The sequence below is a fragment of the Pangasianodon hypophthalmus genome, chromosome 19, assembly GCF_027358585.1.
Source record: "Pangasianodon hypophthalmus isolate fPanHyp1 chromosome 19, fPanHyp1.pri, whole genome shotgun sequence".
Classification (NCBI taxonomy): domain Eukaryota; kingdom Metazoa; phylum Chordata; class Actinopteri; order Siluriformes; family Pangasiidae; genus Pangasianodon; species Pangasianodon hypophthalmus.
Window position 1 is genome coordinate 19520215 of NC_069728.1, and position 22500 is coordinate 19542714.

Here is a 22500-nt window from a genome sequence, read left to right on the forward strand (position 1 = left end):
ACGGCGTTTATTAATGAATTTATTGAACGTCTCGGTATAAATGGCTCTTTGGGAACAACCTCAACGTCAGACTCAACGTTTTAAATCTCAAAACCAGCACCATGGCTTCTCGATTGATGGCTGCATATTTATATTTATATTTATATTTATTACAAAAGGAGCACGAATTGTGGACGTCGAAGGTTCGGGTTTTAGTGGAACGAGGATTCAGCTGCAGTAGTACTGACCGGCGTTGGCTCTCCGTCTTTTACGACTCTGCTGCTCTTCAAAGAAGCGACGGATGTCTTCCGGGGTCACCACCTGGTGGAAAAGACAGACGGAGGCAGAAATAATCTCTCAAATCAGAAACTTGCAAACATTTGCTTTACTTATTTATGATAATATTTACGATACAAACTAATATTAAAAATATGCTTGGGACTGCGATTGCTGTAGTGGCTTTGGGGCTGCAGTTGCCACGAGCAGCTTCGCACTCAGGACTCCGTCAGTGGACAGTAGATAGATTTTAACCAACTAGACTTCTTACAAAAACTGTGATGAATTTATTGGTTGCACAATTGCACTATTTGTCCTTATAGTACACAGTAATAGAAGGGATTGATTTATAATCGCACTATCCGTTGCACCCAGGTGAGGATGAGTTCCCTTTTGAGTCTGGTTCCTCTCAAGGTTTCTTCCTCATATCATCTCAGGGAGTTTTTCCTCAACACTCTCACCTCTGGCTCACTCATTAGAGATAAATTCACATATTTACAATATATTTTTTGTGAATCCGTTTATTTCTGTAAAGCTGCTTTGTGACAATGTCCATTGTTAAAAACGCTATACAAATAAAATTGAATTGAACTCTTCATGAGTCCTGATACACCACACTAGTGCAAGAGTTCAGCGAATAAAACGGACAATTTTTCTCCACACTTCTAGCGCTGCTAGTTTCTCAAAAAACTCTGATCTCAGTGCAACAACAGAAGTCACGGAAACGAGCACGAAAATACGCCGAAACGTTTACTGAATACAGATTTACAACCATGACAACCGTGGGAGAAACCAAAATGCACAGCTGCTACATATTTTAGAAAAGTTTTATAACGTGTCTTAGAAACAGCTACGATGCACAAAATGACATAATTGTGCTTAAATGTTTACATTTACAGGTAAAATTAACAGAACCTCATGCGTATATTTGATCAAATTCTTTCGCAAACTGCAATGAACTACATTTTTGTTCCGCAGGGTGATGCACTTCTGAACGAAAACAGAATATTTGTATGGACAGGACTTATTTATTCCAACACACTTTAATCAGTGTGTAAAATAAAGTGATGTGAACAGGTCTTTGCTGATTGGTTGTTTTAAAACCCGCCCACAACTATCACAGACTGACCAAAGACGCTGTTATAGTCTGGATTCAGAAGGTGTTGATTAATTTCCTATAACAGCCGCTCTGACTGTAGCGCAGGTCTATAAATTATTCCGATCTAATATGTTATTGTTTCTATAGCAACAGCTCATTCACAGAGACTTGTACGGTGGACGCGCCACTAATAATAATACTAATAATAATACTCGTGTTATAAAAGTTGCTGATATGGTGAAGTTTTCTGTTTATTTAACACGTATGGAAGGAGTCTCCAGTGTCAGCGCTTTGTAGCAGTCAGAGATAAAGCTGTAACTAAGTTTTCCGAACATCTTCATGACGCTTTTCTTGCCGTTTCTCAGTAACATGACAAGCTGCGATTTTTTTTTTTGTCTTACTAACTTCAAGAAAGAGAGAAAAGAAAGAAAGGATGGTGAGGGAACGACTGTTTACAGCTGCTATAACGTAAGTGACAACAGGAACTAACTTGTTTCTCAGACATTGAATGTAACTATAAATAGATAAAATAAAAAACTGTAATCATGCTGTTCCAGGAAAATGGTGGAAACAGTGACTCTGGCGTTAGGGCGGGGTTTAGACGAAGCTTGTGGGCGTGGCCTTGTTTCTTTTCTCGTTACAGTCGCTGTAGGAATAAGGTGTTATAAACGCTACACAGTGCATTATAAACACTAAGACATAGAAAAAAGAGTGAAGTCTAATAACCTGTTTAGGCAACGAAAAGATGTTAAACGCTGTATTATGAATTGTTTGCTTATGAATATGTAAATATTATGTAAATATTATTCCTAACGTAGGCTTCAGGCTCCTCATCAGTAACGAGACAGAACACAGTGTTAATGAACAGCAGTGTGCGTGAGGATTAAAGGAGCGTACCTTTCCCTCCGCTGCAAACCTCTGTAAGTAATCCTTCAGCTCCGTCTTCATGTCGTTATACTCTACAGAAGATACGCAACACGAATTAACACAGTCACACACAGCCTCGGACGTGTTCAGGTGCACAGTTTTAGCACATCAGTACATTAACACAGCACCGAGTGGGTACTGACTCACCCAAATCTGGTCTTGTCCAAATACCACTACCCCAACGCCCACCCCCCTGTGTGTGAGTGTGTGTGAGTGTGTGTGTGTGTGTGTGTGTGTGTGTGTGAGCGAGTGTGTGTGTGAGTGAGGTTTATATCAGCCCGTGATGCTGTGTGATTGCAGAGTGTGTGAGAGTGTGTGTGTGAGAGTGTGTGTGTGAGAGTGTGTGTGTGAGAGTGTGTGTGAGAGTGTGTGTGAGAGTGTGTGTGTGTGTGTGTGTGAGAGAGAGAGAGAGAGAGAGAGTCAGTGTGTGTGTGTGTGTGAGTATGCGTGTCTGAGTGAGAGTGTGTCCATGAGCCAGTGAGTGTGTGTTTGTGTGTGAGTCAGTGAGTGAGTGTGTGAGCGAGTGTGTGTGTGAGCGAGTGTGTGTGTGTGTGTGTGTGTGTGTGTGTGTGTGGAGAGAGAGAGAGTGTCAGTGAGTGTGAGAGTGTGTGTGTGTGAGCGAGCGAGTGTGTGTGTGTGTGTGAGGTTTATATCAGCCCATGATGCTGTGTGATTGCAGAGTGTGTGTAAGTAAATGTGTGTGTGAGAGTGAGCGAGTGTGTGAGTGTGTGTGAGAGTGAGCGAGTGTGTGTCTGAGTGAGAGTGTGTCCATGAGCCAGTGAGTGAGTGTTTGTGTGTGTTTTTGTGTGTGTGTGTGTGTGTGTGTGTGTGAGAGAGTCAGTGAGTGTGAGAGTGTGTGTGTTTGTGTGTGTGTGAGCTAGTGTGTGTGTGTGTGTGTGTGTGTGTGTGTGTGTGGTTTATATCAGCCAGTGATGCTGTGTGATTGCAGAGTGTGTGTCTGTGTGTGTGTGTGTGTGTGTGTGTGTGTGTGTGTGTGTGTGTACCGTGAATGATCTCGAGCTGCTGCACGTGGTTCAGGTTGTTGAGTGCAGACATGAGCGGGTCTCGAGCTTCGCCTCCGTTCGCCTGCTCTGTGGTTTTGCCCTTATTCTCATACGCGAGCACCGTGTCGGTCTCATCCAACAGGAAGCACACGCCGCCCTCCGCTAACACACTCTGCACACACACACACACACACACACACACACACACTGTAAACCTCACACACACACTGTAAACCTCACACACACTCACACACACACTGTAAACCTCACACACACACTGTAAACCTCACACACACTCACACACACACTGTAAACCTCACACACACTCACACACACACTGTAAACCTCACACACACACTGTAAACCTCACACACACTCACACACACACTGTAAACCTCACACACTCACTGTAAACCTCACACACACTCACACACACACTGTAAACCTCACACACACTCACACACACACTGTAAACCTCACACACACACTGTAAACCTCACACACACTCACACACACACTGTAAACCTCACACACTCACACACACACTGTAAACCTCACACACACACACACACACACTAAACCTCACACACACACTGTAAACCTCACACACACTCACACACACACTGTAAACCTCACACACACACTGTAAACCTCACACACACACTCACACACACACTGTAAACCTCACACACACACTGTAAACCTCACACACACACACACACACTGTAAACCTCACACACACACTGTAAACCTCACACACACACACACACACTGTAAACCTCTCACACACACACACACACACACTGTAAACCTCACACACACACTGTAAACCTCACACACACACTGTAAACCTCACACACACACTGTAAACCTCACACACACACACTCACACACACTGTAAACCTCACACACACACACACACACACACACACACACACAGTCACACACACTGTAAACCTCACACACACACACACACACACTCTGCAATCACTCAGCGTCACAGGCTGATACAAACCTCACACTCACAAAAATTGTTCAGAAACTCGGCTCTAATATTAAAAAAAAAATGTTAAAAATCAAAAAGACGATACACAGACGTGTGATCAGGGTTGCTGACACAGCTCTGTGTGTGTGTGTGTGTGTGTGTGTGTGTGTTGTACCTTACAGCGCTGACAGGAACAGAGTTTAGTGCGCCACGCTGCAGGCCAGAACACGGCTCCCTGCCGAACCTGGCTCTTCCCCGACGACTTCATCTCCTCAAACCTGCACCCTGAACCTTCAGCCTCCAGCTCCTGCAGCTTCCTCTTACAGCCGGCCGTCCCGTTCACCTCCACCTGCTCACACACCTCCACCTGCGGAAAATAAATCCAGCACACACTGAAGACAAGTGAGTTCTGAGACGTTAACAGCATTATTAACAGCATTGACAGTATTACACTGCCACCTAGTGGTCAGCCATGATCACACACACACACACACACACACACACACACACACACACATACGATACCTTTTCATTCAGCGAGCTCTTCACGTCTGTTTTATTCTCCTCTTCATCATGCTCCACCTCCACTCTCACACTGTCCTCCTCTTCTTTACACACTTTCACTGTAGGAGGCACTGAGGAAATAACATTACATTACATTAAATAAAGTCTGTAAATTAAAACAGCCACATGATAAATACAGAACGGTCTTTAAATAATGCAGCGTTACCGGCCAGGTGAGCAGCGTAGGTCCAGAGGAACGGAGATTTATTCATGCAGGACTCACAGATCATTTCCTGAAGTTCCACACACTCTGGGACCACACAGCCCAAGTGCTGAGAGAGAGAGAGAGAGAGAGAAGAGAGAGAGAGAGACACACACACACAGAATGAGAGAGAGAAAGAGAGTGAGACACAAAGAGAGTTATTTTCTAATGTGTTCCCAAAGTCTGTATCCAAGCTTTGGCAATATAAACGTTAATATTTGTCATGCCAATAAAGCAACCTTTTGACTTTGAAGGGAGAGTGAGACACACACAGAATGAGAGAGACAAAGAGAGAGAGTGAGACACACAGGGAGAGAGAGAAAGAGTGAGAGACAGAGAGAAAAAGCATGAGACACAGGGAGAGAAAGAGTGAGAGAAAGAGAGAGTGAGACACACAGGGAGAGAGAGAGTAAGAGAGATGGAAAGAGAGTGAGACACAGGGAGAGAAAGAGTGAGAGACAGGGAGGAAGAGAGCGAAACACAGGGAGAGAGAGTGAGACTCAGTGAGAGAAAGAGAAAGAGTGAGACACACAGGGGGAGAGAGTGAGAAGGAAAGAGAGTGAGACACAGTGAGAGTGAGACACACAGGTAGTGAAAGAGTGAGAGACAGGGAGGAAGAGAGTGAATCACAGGGAGTGAGAGAGAGAGAGACAGACACAGGGAGATAGAGAGAGAGAGTGAGACATACAGGGAGAGAGAGAGAGAGGGGGGGGGGAGTGAGAGACACAGGGAGAGGGAGAGAGAGAGAGAGACACAGGGAGAGGGAGAGAGGGAGTGAGACACAGGGAGAGGGAGAGAGGGAGTGAGAGACACAGGGAGAGGGAGAGAGGGAGTGAGACACAGGTAGAGGGGGAGAGGGAGTGAGACAGGGAGAGGGAGTGAGAGACACAGGGAGAGGGAGAGAGAGACACGGAGAGAGAGAGAGAGAGAGAGTAAGACACATAGTGAGAGGGAGAGGGAATGAGAGACACAGGGAGAGAGAGAGAGGGAGTGAGAGACACAGGGAGAGAGAGAGAGAGAGAGAGAGAGAGAGAGAGAGAGAGGGAGTGAGAGACACAGGGAGAGGGAGAGAGGGAGTGAGACACAGGGAGAGGGAGAGGGAGTGAGACACAGGGAGAGAGAGAGGGAGTGAGACACAGGGAGAGGGAAAGAGGGAGTGAGACACAGGGAGAGGGAGAGGGAGTGAGACACAGGGAGAGAGAGAGAGAGGGAGTGAGACACAGGGAGAGGGAGTGAGACACAGGGAGAGAGAGAGAGGGAGTGAGACACAGGGAGAGGGAGAGGGAATGAGACACAGGGAGAGAGAGAGAGGGAGTGAGACACAGGGAGAGGGAGAGGGAGTGAGACACAGGGAGAGAGAGAGAGGGAGTGAGACACAGGGAGAGGGAGAGGGAGTGAGACACAGGGAGAGAGAGAGAGGGAGTGAGACACAGGGAGAGAGAGAGAGAGAGAGTGAGAGACACAGGGAGAGAGAGAGAGAGAGAGAGAGAGAGACACCGGGAGAGGGAGAGAGAGAGTGAGAGACACAGGGAGAGGGAGAGAGAGGGAGGGAGAGGGAGAGAGAGAGTGAGAGACACAGGGAGAGAGAGAGAGAGAGAGAGAGAGGGAGGGAGAGGGAGAGAGAGAGTGAGAGACACAGGGAGAGAGAGAGAGAGAGGGAGGGAGAGGGAGAGAGAGTGAGAGACACAGGGAGAGAGAGAGAGAGGGAGGGAGAGGGAGAGAGAGAGTGAGAGACACAGGGAGAGAGAGAGGGAGGGAGGGAGAGGGAGAGAGAGAGTGAGAGACACAGGGAGAGAGAGAGGGAGGGAGGGAGAGGGAGAGAGTGAGTGAGAGACACAGGGAGAGAGAGAGGGAGGGAGGGAGAGGGAGAGAGAGAGTGAGAGACACAGGGAGAGAGAGAGGGAGGGAGAGACACATGGCGAGACACTTACATGCACAGAATCTTATGCTGCATTCGACTAAAGGTCAGTTTTAAAACTAAACGGGTCCCTGGAGAATCTCAACTCTAACACACTGTGATGTAATGTGTGTGTGTGTGTGTGTGTCATCATTAGATATATTTGTGTAAACGTGTCCTAACTGCAAACGCACACTGGAGTAAAAACTCACCCGGCCGTGCAGCCAGTCCTCACACACCACACACTGGATCATCTCATCGGCAACCTGACCCCACACACACACACACACACACACACACACACACACACACACACACACACACACAGGATTACATTAATGCAGTCACACACACACACACACACACACACACACACACACACACACACACACACACACACACACACAGGATTACATTAATGCAGTCAAGAACACCACAAGACAAGCTTTCAGAACAATAAAGACCAGGACCCGGGTTTCAGACTCGGCTGTTTCTTCATGATCCTGAGGTCATATCGGTTCCTATCCTGCTGCATCTGTAGTGTTAACACTAACGCTCCCCAGACACTGTGGAGCGCCGCTGTAGACGAGAACACATCCTCCCCGAGGGACGCGCTATCTCCATGATTTAAAGCCTGCTAACTATGATGATGTAATTAGTACCAGCCTATCCGGTTACCTCGTCCTCTGGGTCGGGGTACGGCCTCTCACACGTGCAGTACAGCCCGAAGAAATTGTGACTGTATTTATTCCCGCAGTTGGTCTTCTCTTTCTCCTGCGAGACACAGAGACGCAAGATCACGATCAATCTCTACATCAACTCTACATCAACTCTACATCAACATCACATCAGAGATATTACAGACAGGAGAATATATCAACAAGCACTCACTGGGAATAACCTGCACTCCATCTCTCCGAACTTCTCATTCCCACAGTCACACCGGAAATTCCTGTGGAGGAGGACAAATACTGAATCTGATGTGTGTGTGTGTGTGTGTGTGTGTGTGTGTGTGAGAGAGAGAGAGAGAGAGATAGAAAGAGAGACACAGACACACACACAGAGACAGGTACAGAGAGAGAGACACATCCAGAAATGCAAAGAGACAGAGAGCGAGAGAGACAGACAGATAGAAAGAAAGACAGAGACACAGTGAGAGAGTGAGAGAGAGACATAGATAGAAAGAGACAGACAGAGAGACAGTGAGAGAGCAAGTGAAAGACAGACAGATAGAGAGAGAGAGAGACAGATAGAAAGAGACAGACAGAAAGACACAGTGAGAGAGACAGAAAGAGAGACAGACAGAAAGAGACAGACACAGTGAGAGAGACAGACAGATAGAAAGAGAAACAGAGAGACAGTGAGAAAGACATAGAAAGAGAGACAGATAGAGAGAGACAGATAGAAAGAGAGACAGATAGAGAGAGAGAGACGGAGATAGAAAGAGAGACACAGACAGAGAGAGACATCAAGATAGAAAGAGAGACAGTGAGAAAGACAGATAGAGAGAGAGACACACAGATAGAGAGAGAGACAGAGATAGAAAGAGAGACAGTCAACCCCTCGGGGTCGTTCTCACCTCTTGGTGTAGAGCTCGAACAGTTCGTGACCTTCATGACACTTGTATGAACAGGCGAGACAGATTCCTGCTGGTTCTCCTCCCTTTGGTGTGCAGGTGTTACACGCGTACAGAGCCTGACGCTTCACATACCCCTGTAACACCACGACATCATCATCATCATCACATCCCATAATATCCCATCATCACCCAATCAGAGCCTGACGCTTCACATACCCCTGTAACACCACGACATCATCATCATCATCATCATCATTACATCCCATAATATCCCATCATCACCCAATCAGAGCCTGACACTTCACATACCCCTGTAACACCACGACATCATCATCATCACATCCCATAATATCCCATCATCACCCAATCAGAGCCTGACACTTCACATACCCCTGTAACACCACGACATCATCATCATCATCACATCCCATAATATCCCATCATCACCCAATCAGAGCCTGACGCTTCACATACCCCTGTAACACCACGACATCATCATCATCACATCCCATAATATCCCATCATCACCCAATCAGAGCCTGACGCTTCACATACCCCTGTAACACCACGACATCATCATCATCACATCCCATAATATCCCATCATCACCCAATCAGAGCCTGACGCTTCACATACCCCTGTAACACCACGACATCATCATCATCACATCCCATAATATCCCATCATCACCCAATCAGAGCCTGACGCTTCACATACCCCTGTAACACCACGACATCATCATCATCACATCCCATAATATCCCATCATCACCCAATCAGAGCCTGACGCTTCACATACCCCTGTAACACCACGACATCATCATCATTACATCCCATAATATCCCATCATCACCCAATCAGAGCCTGACGCTTCACATACCCCTGTAACACCACGACATCATCATCATCATCATCATTACATCCCATAATATCCCATCATCACCCAATCAGATCCTGTTTTATTCAGCAGGTCAAACACACTTATTCTTGTTCACTTTGCTCTACTCCCTATTCCCTACACACTACTACTCTATATCCTTTACACACTAACCTAGAGATGATTCTGAAGACTACATTTATAGTTTTATATATAAACGTTTATAGTAACGTTATTTTTCACTTCTGTTTTACTTCCCTCTTTAACGCTTAACTTTTTTTGGGGGCAGTCGCAACCTGACGTCTGCAGATCTATGATTATAAACCCTTAAAATCTCTGTTATAACTCGTGCTGTTCGATTCTAATGGATAGAGAGTCGGACTTGCAACCCGAAGGTGAACCTGAAGGTCGTGGGTTCGAGTCTCGGGTCCGGCAGGGATTGTAGGTGGGGGGAGTGAATGACCAGCGCTCTCTTCCACCCTCAATACCACGACTGAGGTGAGACCCTTGAGGCTGTCACGGAGTGTGTGTGTGTGTGTGTGTGTGTGTGTGTGTGTGTGTGTGTGTGCGCGCGCACTTGGATGCAGAGCACAAATTCTGCGTATGGGTCACCGTACCTGGCCACACGTCACTTCACTAACTCTACATTCTTATTTAACCGACTGCTTTGGAGCTCTGCGACTTTCTCCTTTTAATCCAACTCTGAACTTTAACTACGGTTCATGTTCATAGCAACTGCAGTCCTAAAGCCACCTGCATGATTTTATAAGTTTTTCCATCCTCAGTAATCTCATGTATCATTAGACTGTCAGTGTGGTCCGTCCTCAGCTGCAGCAGCGATTGGTTTCCAAGTAAAACTTTAAGAGCATCAGGACTTTAAAGATTCCTGAATTCCTGTATGACTTTGTGCAGAATTTGCTTATTTCCTGTGACAAATGGACGGTTCGGTTCGGTTCAGGTAGGAGATCAGGGGTTCGAGCCCCAGCAAAGCCGTTAACCCTCTCTGCATCATGTCTAATGTACACGTGAGAAAGAAAACCTTCTTCTTCTTCTTCGTCACTTTAAACCTCATTCATCTCCGGTTTCTTTTTTACTGAATTTATTCTACAGCGTGTCCCAAAAATCTCCATACACAGAGCAAATAAACACTTTTTTTAAGCAAAAGGTCTTTCATACGTAGTTTATATTACATGTTTTATGTTTTAAAGATCTAACCCGGCTTGGTTTGTACCTGTGAAGACCATGGAGTACCAGGAGAAGATGCAGCACAAAGATCATTTAAATGATTTTTTTTTTTTTAGTACAAACTTTGTTATAGATTTTTATTTTATGATTCTACATTATTGATTCAGTACGAAAACATTTTAGATTCCAAACATTAGTTTTCCAGCACAAAATGAAACGTTACAGAAAAATGTTTGTATGTCAGTAAAGAAAGCAGCAGATTCCATAAGAGACACTTTTCAGATAAAAACATAATGAAGGCTGCTGGGTTTCGCTGCAGAAATAAGAAGCGAGTCGACAGTCAAAGTCTCCAGAAGAACTGTGGCTGCTTCTGCAAGATGCTCAGTAACACTTCCAGCTCATTTCCTTATAAAACTGCACACACTGCACCTCAGATACTGCTTTATTTTTAAAAGTGAAGGATCGTCACATTAAATACTGACTTTATTTCATTTATTACTGTTTAATGCTCTTTATAGGATTTTTTTAAAATGTAGAAACATTTAATTTCATTATTTTTGAAGGCATCTTTGCTCTACAGCATTTCTTTGCATGTGCCTGAGACTTTTGCACAGAACTGTACACAGAAATGACGATCATGTCGAGGAAGTTTTGTAAATAAAGTTAAAAAGTGTTCATTTCCTCTGTGTATGGAGACGTTTTGGACCCTGTGTTTACTGTAATGTTACTGTTAAATATTCTTTCTGTGATTGGAGTATTTACACTCTGTTTCCCTCCCACACACACACACACACTTCCTGTTCCTGTTGTACTTTATTTATGTCCTACATGTGTATCTTACACCTTATTTCATCTCACTGTGTCCTTCACACTGTATATATGTAGCTGTGATGACAATAAACATCTTGTCTTGATCTAAAACATCTAAATGTCTAAAAGCGCAGCGCAAATCATCCAGTGACGTCCCACAATGCATCACTTTTATAATTTTACTCCCTTAATCCCTGCTTTCTGCTTCCTGCAAACTCTTCATCAGCGATTCTCAGACTTTCTGCAGCCTTGGATCCCTTTAACAGCGAAATAAACTCCTCACACTCTCTCAGTATGGATTTACTTCCTGAACATTATTTCTGTATTATTTTCAGCGCCGGTTCTTTTCCTTTCAGTCCGAGCTGCCTCCGGTGCTTGGACCCCTAAAATATAATAACTCTGGTAATGTGGATTGTGATTTCAGCCACTGAAACCTTTTTTATTTCCTCGCAGATCATGATCATGGACTGCACTTTAAGAACCTGTGCTCTGAGCTGCATCACACAATTGTTGCCCAAATAAACGCAGTGCATTGTGGGATTTGAGGGTAAATCTGCTTTTTGGTCTCACACCTACAACACAATAACTAAAATAATTATGAAAATAATGCTATGATACAGAAACTCCCTAAAGGAGTGCACTATGGAGTGGATAAGGAGGTGAGTTTGGATAGACATCATGGCGACTTGTTTATTTTTTTATGGAGCAGTTTTAGACACAGTGAAGAAGAAGAAGAGTGTTTCATATCAGATGTAGATTTATTTATGTAACTTGTGTGTGTGTGTGTGTGTGTGTTTATAATCTACCCTCCAACTACAAACTTCCAGATTGTGGTGGTGGTGGTGGTAGTGTTGTTGTTGTTGTTGTTTACTCCTCACCTCTGGATATGAGCACTTCTCCGAGTCGCTGCCTCCGAGCACAGCCGAGGCTTCCTGCTCCAGCTCCTCATCCTCCTCCAGCACATCCACCAGAGACACGGTTACCTCCTCTCCCTCTCCCTCCGCCGCCGCCGCCGCCATGCTGCTGCTGCTGCTGCTAACACTAACACCAACACACACAGCCTGCGCGCGCGCACACTGTCACCATCACTATCACTTCCGCTTCACCGCCTCCTCGCGAAATAATAATAATAATAACTAAATTTAAAACACTTACTCAGTAATGACCCGCATTACCGTTATATCATTTAATAACATACCTATTTTATTTTAGTTTATTTTATTACTTGTTCTTTTTTTTTTACATTTCAACGATAACAACAAACTACTTCCGTTTCCGGTTTATGCAAATCAGCGCTGTTTTGGCGCGAAAATCTATACTGGTGTTTTGCTGTGAATGATATATTAATATATATATATATGTATATTTTTTTAATCCACTGAGATAAAACTATGTTTCACTATTTCATGCCCGATATATGTTTATATATGTTTACACACCGGCTACACTGCATCATATGTTGTTTTTATTTACTAAATAAAACTCGCTCAAGCCGTTGAGAGATGTAGCAAAACAGTGAACACGGCATTAGCCGGTGTTGCTAGCTTGTGCGACACGTCAACGCGTCCGCCATATTGGAAAGGTCCGAATTCAATAAAAGAGACTGAGAGACGTATGGCTAATGCTGTAACTCGCTTTATGTTCAATCGATTTTCATACAATTTGGTGGTGCAGATATAAAACATGACACATGTTAATGGTGATAAATATAAATATGCATGCACTGGTTAATATTTTAAACCTATTTTACAACCTAATTTCTGTAGTGTGGGATAAATGTATGTTTGAACAGAAAGATCATAAACCAAGATAAATCCTGTCAGTTTTACATGTTTTTACAGTTTTTTTTTTTTTTAATCCAAAGTGGTTTACAGTTGAACAAAGTGAGTTAGAGTCTTTGTCTTTGGCATCTTGGTGGTGCTGGGGTTTGAACCCATGACCTTCTGATCCGGACGGTCCTCCAGCTGGAGTGAAAATCGATATGACCAAAACAATTCAATTTTATTTGTATAGCGCTTTTAACAGCGGACATTGTCACAAAGCAGCTTTACAGAAATATATGAATAAATTCAGAATATAAACTGTAAATGTATGAATTTATCCCTATCTCTCTTGCAAGACCAGGGCCAGGAGGATCGTAAAAGACTCTCACCACCACAGACACAGTCTCTTCTCAGAGCTCCCATCAGGGAAGCGCTACCGGATCCTGAGGAGCAACACAGAGAGACTCGGGAGGAGTTTCTACCCTCAGGCCATCCGGCTACTGAACAAGGATACCTGAGAGAATTTGCATATTTCTACCTCACACACAGACAGTTTGCACTATGGAAAAACACACTTTTATTTTTTACACACTATATAGTAACTCTGTACAATGTACAGCTCTGTATATTTGCTTTTTTAAACATATTCTATTTATGTTCAATTCAATTCCATTTTATTTGTATAGTGCTTTTAACAATGGACATTGTCCATTGTTAAACCAAAATAAATTGTAAATATATTTTAAATATGTGAATTTATCCCTAATGAGCAAACCAGAGGTGAAAGTGGTGAGGAAAAACTCCCTGAGACAATACAAGGAAGAAACCTTGAGAGGAACCAGGCTCAAAAGGGAACTCATCCTCATCTGGGTGCAACGGATAGTGCGATTATAAATAAATCCCTTCTATTATTGTGTACTATAAGGACAAATAGTGCAAACGTGCAACCAGTAAATTCATCACAGTTTTTGTAAGAAGTCTAGTTGGTTAAAATCTATCCACTGTCCACTGATGGAGTCCTGAGTACGAAGCTGCTCGTGGCAACTGCAGCCCCAAAGCCACTACAGCAATCGCAGTCCCAAGCCATTACAGTACAGTACAGTACAGTACAGCTCCCCATAAGTATATATGTATGTTCATATACATTCGCTGACAAATTTTATTTTAAACAGCTTCCAAGTGAGAAATGGGGTTAAGCGGGGGCCTTGCTCAGGAACCGAACTCTAACAGCTGTCTGGTGCTGGGATTTGAACTCACAGCCTTCTGATCAGCAGCACAAAACCTTAATTATTCTTATAAATAACTGTATTAACATTTCTGCTCTAACTCAAGCACAAAGTCCCTCATAAGAGAGCAACACACATGTACAATCCGCCTTTATCCTGTTACCAATTGTCTTGTTCTGACTCTTACATCCGGTCACAGCGCGACTGAGCCCTATCCAATATGGCGGTGCCTTTGACATATCGGGTACCTGGCCGTTTCACTTCCGCCAGAGGTCAGAGGTCGGAGGTTGCAGCTTCTAGTCAACAAACATGGCGTGCGCGTTGAAGGGAGAGCTGAAAGGGAAAGACGGGAGAACGAGCAAGTTCACAGTGGAGGCGGAGAATAATTTAAAATCCCTCATCGAAGGAGTGAAGAAGATAAACTCGGAGATTTCGGTGGTTTTAACGGAGCTCGTGGAAGAGGAGAAGAGTTTAAACGCGGAGAGAGGAGAATGTCGCGCGCGCGGTGAGCTAACGAGCTAATTACAGAGAGAGGATCGAGAGTTTAAACATATTCCTTAGTTACAAACAAACTATAAACAAGTGTCTTTTGATTTATTACATATCAAAACGTAGATCGTTTACTTCCTTATTTATTTCGACTATTCACTTCCGGGTCAGAATCTGGACAAACGTTATGACGTAAACAGTGTAGCTGAAGTTTTTCACCACACACACACACACACACACACACACACCCCTGAAATCAGTGTTGCATAAACTCTTTATCACGGGACAATACATGCTCAAAATAAAATAAATAAATAAATAAATAAACAAACAAACAAATAAAAGTGGCCGGATGATGTCATAGGCTAATTTGCATATTCATCGATTCCTCCTGCTCATTTGCATATTAAAGCGAGTTGCATGAAGAAGGAAGATTTTCTGAGGAATAAAGTTTAGAAAATAAAAGATCATAATAACTTTCTGTTTTTGGTCACCGCAAAATATTTCCATTTTTCTAAAAACACGTTTTACAGACTTTATTTTTAAATGATTTTAAAAGCGTAGTGTTTATAAAAAACTTTCTCTTTCACTCTGTAATGATTTATTTTTCTCTCTAAATCATCTGTTTATCCTTTTCTCTGTTTTCTTTTCCTCAGGAACCTCCACAGCATCCCACACATTTTATACCACTTTAATCCACAGTTTAATAAAATTCAGTTCTTTATTTATTTTTTAAATTGTGTTAATTTTAACCCTGAAATCTCTGCACACTTCTCATGTGTCATGTTTTTCTATAAACCTCCATAAATAACACTTTTATACAGCGATGTGAAGGAGACGTCACTCTAAAAAAGTGACACAAGAAATGTTGTAATGTTGTAAAAATTATTATAATTAATTCTTCCACTACCTCATTTGCATATACGATTTAAAAAGTAAAGTCCTGCTGATGATGGAAGCTGGTCAGGATTCATTCTGGTGCGAGTGAAGAGGGAAAATAATACGTGGATTTAAAGTGACTTTAAAACTTCTTCCCTCTTCTTTTCCCTCTAGATGATGAAGAGGAAGATGAGGAGGAAGAAGACGAGGATGAGGATGAGGAGGAAGAGGAGGGTGATGATGAAGACGTCGCTACAGAAACCGCTGCAGTTAAATTAAAGTCCGAACCTCCAGCGAAGCGACTGAAGAGCGTCACACCGTCCTGAGCAGCAACTCTCCTAAAACCCAGGAGGATTTTTTTTTGGTCCTTTTTTTTTTTTTTTTTTTTTTTTCCTGAACTGATAAATGAACCTTCAGTGAGGAGACGAGGTTACAAACATAAAAAAAAAACCACACCATGTAAAGGGAAGTTCATTACTGGAAACTAATCACCACCACTTTTCCTGTAAATACGTTGAAGCTGAATTAAGAAAAAAAAAAAATCACAAAAAAAATCTCATTTTTTTAAAATAAAGACATTAAAGTGAAAAACATGAAGATTTTTCTACCAAACATTTATTTTCTTTGTTTTTAGTTTATTTAAATAAAAGAGCACTGAGGTTGTGAAAAGGCAATAAATCAGTCACATGACAAAAAACATCCGTTTATTAGAATTATTACAGCATTAAAAACCCCCTCGAGCCCTTTTACACAAAACCAGCGTGAAAAAACACGTCACAGAGAAAATAAATTATAAAATAAATCACACAGTAAAAGGCAGTAAAGTGTTTAATCTTGTGTCTCTGCTCTTTGGTACAAAACTAATTGAGAACTTTTTATTTTATTATTATTTTATTTATTTATTTTTTTTGATGATGATCACGTGACCTCATTAACACTATTATTATTATTATTATTTGTTGTTGTTGTTATTATTATTATTATTATTATTATTATTTGTTGTTGTTGTTATTATTATTATTATTATTATTATTCTAGAGCTCTGATTTGAAAATAATAAATAAACAATTTGAGTATGCTGCAGAGTGCAAAAGTTTGTGCCCCATGGATGATTTATTTATTGTTTTATTTATTTATTTCTAATTGTATATATACATATATGTGTTTTGAGGGAGGGAAGAAGAAATGAAACAATCCAAAAGATGCAAAATTACCCAAAAATATTTTTAAAAAAATATTATTTGTGAAAATGGTTTTGTTCTCCAAAATCTGTTCAGAGGAAATGAAAGAAAAAAGGAAAATTTATTCATCGATTATTCATTTCTCTCATTCATAAAGGAGAGGGGGCACAAACTTTTGTACTAATTTATTTTTAAAAAGTTGGTTAAAAAAAAGTTTGATATTTTTATTATTTCTATCTAAACATTCTCCGTTTGGTTCCTTCTGTGAGTTTTAATAATGAAGTCACTTTAAACCTCCGAAACGCGACGCAGCTCATTCTGTCTGAGGGGGGCACAAACTTTTGCACTCGACCGTTCGTCCAGTTGATTTGTGAGTTTTAGAGTCGGAGCAGAGACGCGACGAATATCCGAGTAAAACTGTGTTCAGGTTTCTGATTTATTTTCTTTTTCATCAGTTACTGAAAATATGAAAATGTTGTTCAACACTGTTTTATTTATTATTTATTAAAAAAAACACATTAATCGTCACATAAATGTTGTTTTACTCGTAAACATAAACGTGTGGAGGAGAAAAGCAGCGATGTCCGAAACTCACTGATACTTTTATTAAAAAACAAAATTAATATTTTTAAAAAATCCTCAGCGCTGGATTTCTGACGCTGAAGTTTAACTCACTGTGTTTTTTTATTTATTTATTTTTTTTAAATGCAGATTGATGATGAATTTTTAATTTTTTTATTTCAAGTGATTTTTTTAAAAAAGAAAAAAATTGAAACTTTTCACATAAACACTGAAGTTTAATTCTATATTTGTGTTTATCACGATCACGAAAAACCCACGAGACGCTTCTCAGGTGTTCAAACAGCAGAAAAGGATGAAAATCTGTAACACTTTCTGCAGGAAACAAAATGAAAATGTAGAAATTTATTCCTGTTTTGGGTAAAAAGAAAAAATAAAATCTGCCAAAATGATCAAATAAAATCAAAGAATAAAATTGAATATAAATTAAATTAATAAAATATCAATAAAAGTACATTTTTCTTCCTTTAGTTTTTTTTAATCAGAAAATAATTAACGTATTTTAAAAGATTATAAAAGATCTTTATTTCTCCTTTTATTAATTTTAACTTCTATATATTCCCCCGTTTATTTATTTATTTATTTATTTAAATTTCTCAATAATTTGAATAAATATATTGTCTCAAATTACATTTTATAAAATTTCTGTATTTGTCCCTTTAGGTAAATATTAATATTTTTTTATTTTCTTTTATTTATTTCTGTAATTTTTTTAAACATTTATTCTTTCCAGCTTTATTTTAGAACAATAAAATTGATTAGTTTATTAAAAACGAGTCAATAAACACAAAAATAAACAAACTGAGGAATACGTAAAGACGTAATAAATAAAGTCAGAATTACACACGTAACTTTACGACCATTTTAATCACAACATATTTAGCCCAGATTTTTAAAAAAATATAAATCTTATTATAATAATTATTATTATTATTATTAAAAAAATGAAGTCATTTATTTATTCTTGTTTTTATTTTCATTCTGGTGCATCAGGTCCAGACTGTTAAATAAAAAAATTAAAATAATCGAGTCACTGATTCATTCATCATCATCATCATCATCATCATCATCATCATCAGGGGTTTAAAGCACTGATTTATTTCAAAAGGAAACGAAAAGAAGAAAAAGGTAGAAAGATGTTTGTAGAAATTTAGTGAGAAGCCGCGAGAGAGCGGAATGAAGAGAACAGCGTTGAGTATAAAACTGTAGAAAGCGTCGCTCGTCTCGTCTCGTCTCGTCTCGCCTTCGATATCTTTTTTTTGCTCCGGTGAAAAACCGTCCCGAAGCCCCGCCCACATCAGGTGTCAATCAGCTGGAGCCTGCTGATCTGATTGGACGCCTTGGTGAAGGAGGCGTGTCTGTTACAGAGCAGGGCGAGGCAGACGGGCAGGATGCAGTAACCCACGGTTCTGGGGTCGGCCCGCGTGCAGGAGTAGAGGAAGAGGAAGAGCTGCAGGTACGGGACGAGGAAGATGGCCGCCCACAGCCAGAAGGGCAGCAGGAGGAGCCGCGACTTCACGCCCTGCATCCAGGACGCGGAGGTGGAGGCGGAGTCTGCGGAGGAGGAGGCGGAGTCTGCGGCGCGCGGCGGAGGTGAGTGTGTCCCGCTGGTCTTCTCCACGTGGGCCAGCGTGAGGCGGTTGTACGTCTGATTGATCTCGAACACGTAATAAACCGCAGCGACGCTAACCAGCAAGTACACGGCCACTCCGATCCATCCCATCCTCTGACGAAAGTTCATCATTCTCCATGCTCCTGTCTGAAACACCAACGCTGATTAGTTCTCTACAGCGGCAGCTCCGACACCACGGCAACGCTAATCACGTGACTTACGCTCGCGCTGATATTAATAATAATAAACAGATTTAAACAAAAAAAAATCACTGAGACGCTGAAGTTTTCTGTGAGGAGACGTTTATACTTTACGTTTATGGAAGAAGGAGTCTCCAGTGTCAACTCGTTAATCTCGTTACTGCAGAAACCATTTCAATAATAACAACAACAATAATAATAATAATAATAAAGTTTATACTCATGTGCTTTACCTCAACGATGTGAAAATCTACAGAAACAGATTTTTATTTTAAAACAAGGAAAGATTTTAAGACTTTTTTAATCTAAATTCAGAATACATCTCATAACAATATATAATATAATAAATAAATATCATAATAAATATCACAATAAATATCATGATAAATATCATACTAAATACCATGATAATGATCATAAATATCGTGATAAATATCATAAATATGGTGATAAATATTATGATATTTATATTATATATAACACTTGTTAATATATTATATATGTTATATATTAACACTTGAAATTATCGACCTCTGAGATAAAGTGTGTTAATTCGTACACATTGTGATTAGATGAATTAGAAAAGCAGATAAAGATGCTGATTGGCTAAAGTTTTCAAGATATTTCACGATCACGATAAAGATTTATAATTATCTATACACAGGCGAGTGTATTTGCCTACGAGGGTGTGTGTGTGTGTGTGTGTGTGTGTGTGTTTGTGTGTGTGTGTGTGTGTGTGTGTGTGTGTGTGATGATCACGAAGCCTCGTAACTTCTCGACGGAGAACGGAAGAACAATGAAAACGGTACCGTATGAAAGTTTATACATTTATCTTCACGTTGAGACTAAAGATTGTAACCTAACTGTCATGTTTTGGTCGTTTATTGCAGAGTGCGTTTGTCTTGGCCAGATCTACGCATCAGACAGTTACATTTGTTGGCTTGTGAAAGTGTCGTTGCTTAACATTTCCACCGAACAGTCACGTGATATTTTCCCTCAGAAACCAAGAAACTGCGTAAACAACGCAGAGAACTTCTGCTACATTTGCATCTCAAAAGTGGATATATTTTGGGTGTAAAATAGTTGATCAGGACAAGAGCACGTAAATACACGTGTCATTTCACGTGTAGATTCGGTCAGTTTTTCATGAAAAAAAAAACAATAAATGAAAGGAAAGTTACGTTATTGGTATCAATAAACAGATAATTTTATAATGATTGGAGTGACATCATTCTCATCGCTGTATCACATTTTGCAGAAAAGTTACGGAGCGGAATCGCACACACACCCCGCTTCTCATTTTGAATTATTTTGATGTCATTTTGACCTGAAGCTGCATCTTAGAAACTGCAGCCAATTAACACTCGGGATTTAAATTTCCTTTATTAGTGAGTAAAATTTAGCTACTTTCATTTCCGAGGCTTTCTCCTTGTAGATCAGTGATAATATAAATATCATGATAAATATTTTTATATCTAAATACGTCTCTGTGATTTTTTTTAAATAAATGTACACGTTTACATCCTTATCTGTGATTTTCGCTTTTATCTGTAACGCTGTAACTTTTCGCTGTTCGTTTAAAAGTCACTGATTCATTTATTCTCACAGTTACACGAGATTAAAGTAGAGCCGAGCGAAATCACTCCGTTATATTAACATCGAAATACGTTACGTCCCAAAACACGTTTTTAGAGGAAATCACGGATTAATGAATCATGATTTAAAATCTTTTCCTTCTTTTCAGTGTTTTATTTGTTTGTTTGTTTGTTCGTTTATTTATTAAAATATTAACAAAATCAGTGTTTTTATAGTTTTACTTAAATACAACACGGAAGTTTAGCTGGAAGTTTCTTAAACTAAAATAAGTTTAAATAACTGAAATATCAATAAATATTGTGATAAACATCGTAAAAAAAAAGTTATAAATATTGTAATATCATAAATATCATAATGTACATCGTGAGAAATATAATCATTATTGTTCTAAATACTGTGATAAATATATCATTATAAATATCATAATAAATATTGTTATAAAAAATATAGTTATGAATATCATAATATCATAAATATCTAAATAAATATCATGGGAAATAATGTGATAAATATAATAAAAAATATAGATATAAATATCGTAGTATCATAAATATCATGGTAAATATTGTGATAAATATCGTAAAAGATTTAGTTATAAATATTGTAATTTCATAAATATTATAATAAATATTGTTCTAAATACCGTGATAAATATATCATAATAAATATCATAATATCATAAATATCATAATAAATATTGTAATAAATATCATAAAAAATATAGTAATAAATACCATAATATCGTAAATATCTCAATAAATATCGTGAGAAAAAAAATGTGATAAATATAATAAAAAATATAGATATAAATATCATAGTATCATAAATATCATGGTAAATATATTGATATAAATATCATGGTAAATATTGTGATAAATATCATAAAAGATTTAGTTATAAATATTGTAATTTCATAAATATTATAATAAATATTGTTCTAAATACTGTGATAAATATATCATAAAAAATATAGTAATAAATACCATAATATCATAAATATCGCAATAAATATCGAGAGAAATATATCGTGATAAATATCGATATTTTGGTCATATCGCTCAGCCCTGGTGTAAAATGCCACTTCATATCATCAAGTCGTGAATGTTTGTGTTTGAATCTAATATTTTTAAACTTTAAACATAAACAGTGGCGTGTTTTAGATATTGTTTAAAGGCAGATTTTACACACATGAAAGCTTTATTTATTTATCAATAATTCACAATCAAATCCTCACCGATAACCGAAAATAACAGACATTTGCACCGGCTGGTACTCACTGTGGTCTCTGAAGTTTTATTTTTATTTTATTTACAGAAGATTAAACGGAGAAAAAGCCGATAAACTGCAGCTCCATTGCGGTTTGTTGTCATATGACTGACTTCCTTGAACCAGGAACATCCGGGTACTTGAGCGCTGCTTCTGCGGTGGCTTTAACACCAGCGCGCTGCGCCTCTGCTGCCCTCTAGCGGCTCATCCTGAAAACACCACCTTCCCTTATCCCCTGTACAAGAAACCCTAGCTTTAAAACAAATAAATATACTTAAAAATATACATACATTAGAAATATATATGTAAATTAAAATGATAATAGA

At 39.9% G+C, this 22500-nt stretch overlaps 3 protein-coding genes across 4 annotated transcripts in view; 1 reads left to right on the forward strand and 2 right to left on the reverse strand.

The window, feature by feature from the left end:
- ubr7 (ubiquitin protein ligase E3 component n-recognin 7) overlaps positions 1-12451 on the reverse strand; it is a 12789-nt gene extending 338 nt beyond the window's left edge. Inside the window, exons 1-11 of the mRNA XM_053241972.1 lie at positions 12262-12451; positions 8513-8646; positions 7825-7885; positions 7612-7707; positions 7146-7199; positions 5001-5106; positions 4796-4905; positions 4446-4637; positions 3286-3457; positions 2252-2313; positions 1-300 (exon numbers count right to left, since the gene is read on the reverse strand). The exon at positions 1-300 is cut by the window's left edge and continues 338 nt beyond it. Of these exons, the coding sequence (XP_053097947.1) occupies positions 208-300; positions 2252-2313; positions 3286-3457; positions 4446-4637; positions 4796-4905; positions 5001-5106; positions 7146-7199; positions 7612-7707; positions 7825-7885; positions 8513-8646; positions 12262-12402 (1221 nt within the window). The 5' untranslated portion in view covers positions 12403-12451 and the 3' untranslated portion in view covers positions 1-207. The remainder of the gene's footprint in view (positions 301-2251; positions 2314-3285; positions 3458-4445; positions 4638-4795; positions 4906-5000; positions 5107-7145; positions 7200-7611; positions 7708-7824; positions 7886-8512; positions 8647-12261) is intronic.
- A 2186-nt stretch (positions 12452-14637) lies between these two features.
- Positions 14638-16333, forward strand: si:dkeyp-55f12.3 (uncharacterized protein LOC568418 homolog). Its single transcript, XM_026948157.3, has 2 exons — positions 14638-14877; positions 15915-16333. The coding sequence occupies exons 1-2, from the start codon at positions 14682-14684 to the stop codon at positions 16064-16066; spliced, it is 348 nt and encodes a 115-aa protein (XP_026803958.2). The 5' UTR covers positions 14638-14681; the 3' UTR covers positions 16067-16333.
- Positions 16334-18348: 2015 nt separating this feature from the next.
- Positions 18349-22330, reverse strand: tmem251 (transmembrane protein 251). Of its 2 annotated transcripts, none has more exons than XM_026948142.3 (2): positions 22186-22330; positions 18349-19259 (listed from the first exon to the last, which is right to left on the reverse strand). In XM_026948142.3, exon 2 carries the CDS (start codon positions 19242-19244, stop codon positions 18798-18800), a length of 447 nt encoding a protein of 148 aa, XP_026803943.1. In that variant the 5' UTR covers positions 19245-19259; positions 22186-22330; the 3' UTR covers positions 18349-18797. The 2 variants fall into 2 exon arrangements, with proteins under 2 accessions (XP_026803943.1, XP_034169379.1); XM_034313488.2 differs by having other exon boundaries at positions 22143-22303.
- Between the last annotated feature and the right edge of the window lie 170 nt (positions 22331-22500).

Excerpts from the sequence above, each read along its gene's own strand:
- si:dkeyp-55f12.3 (XM_026948157.3), top strand. The coding sequence starts at position 14,682 with ATGGCGTGCGCGTTGAAGGGAGAGCTGAAAGGGAAAGACGGGAGAACG. Across the intron at positions 14,878-15,914 it reads AGGAGAATGTCGCGCGCGCG|ATGATGAAGAGGAAGATGAG; the intron begins GTGAGCTAACGA and ends TTTTCCCTCTAG.
- tmem251 (XM_026948142.3), bottom strand. The coding sequence starts at position 19,244 with ATGATGAACTTTCGTCAGAGGATGGGATGGATCGGAGTGGCCGTGTAC.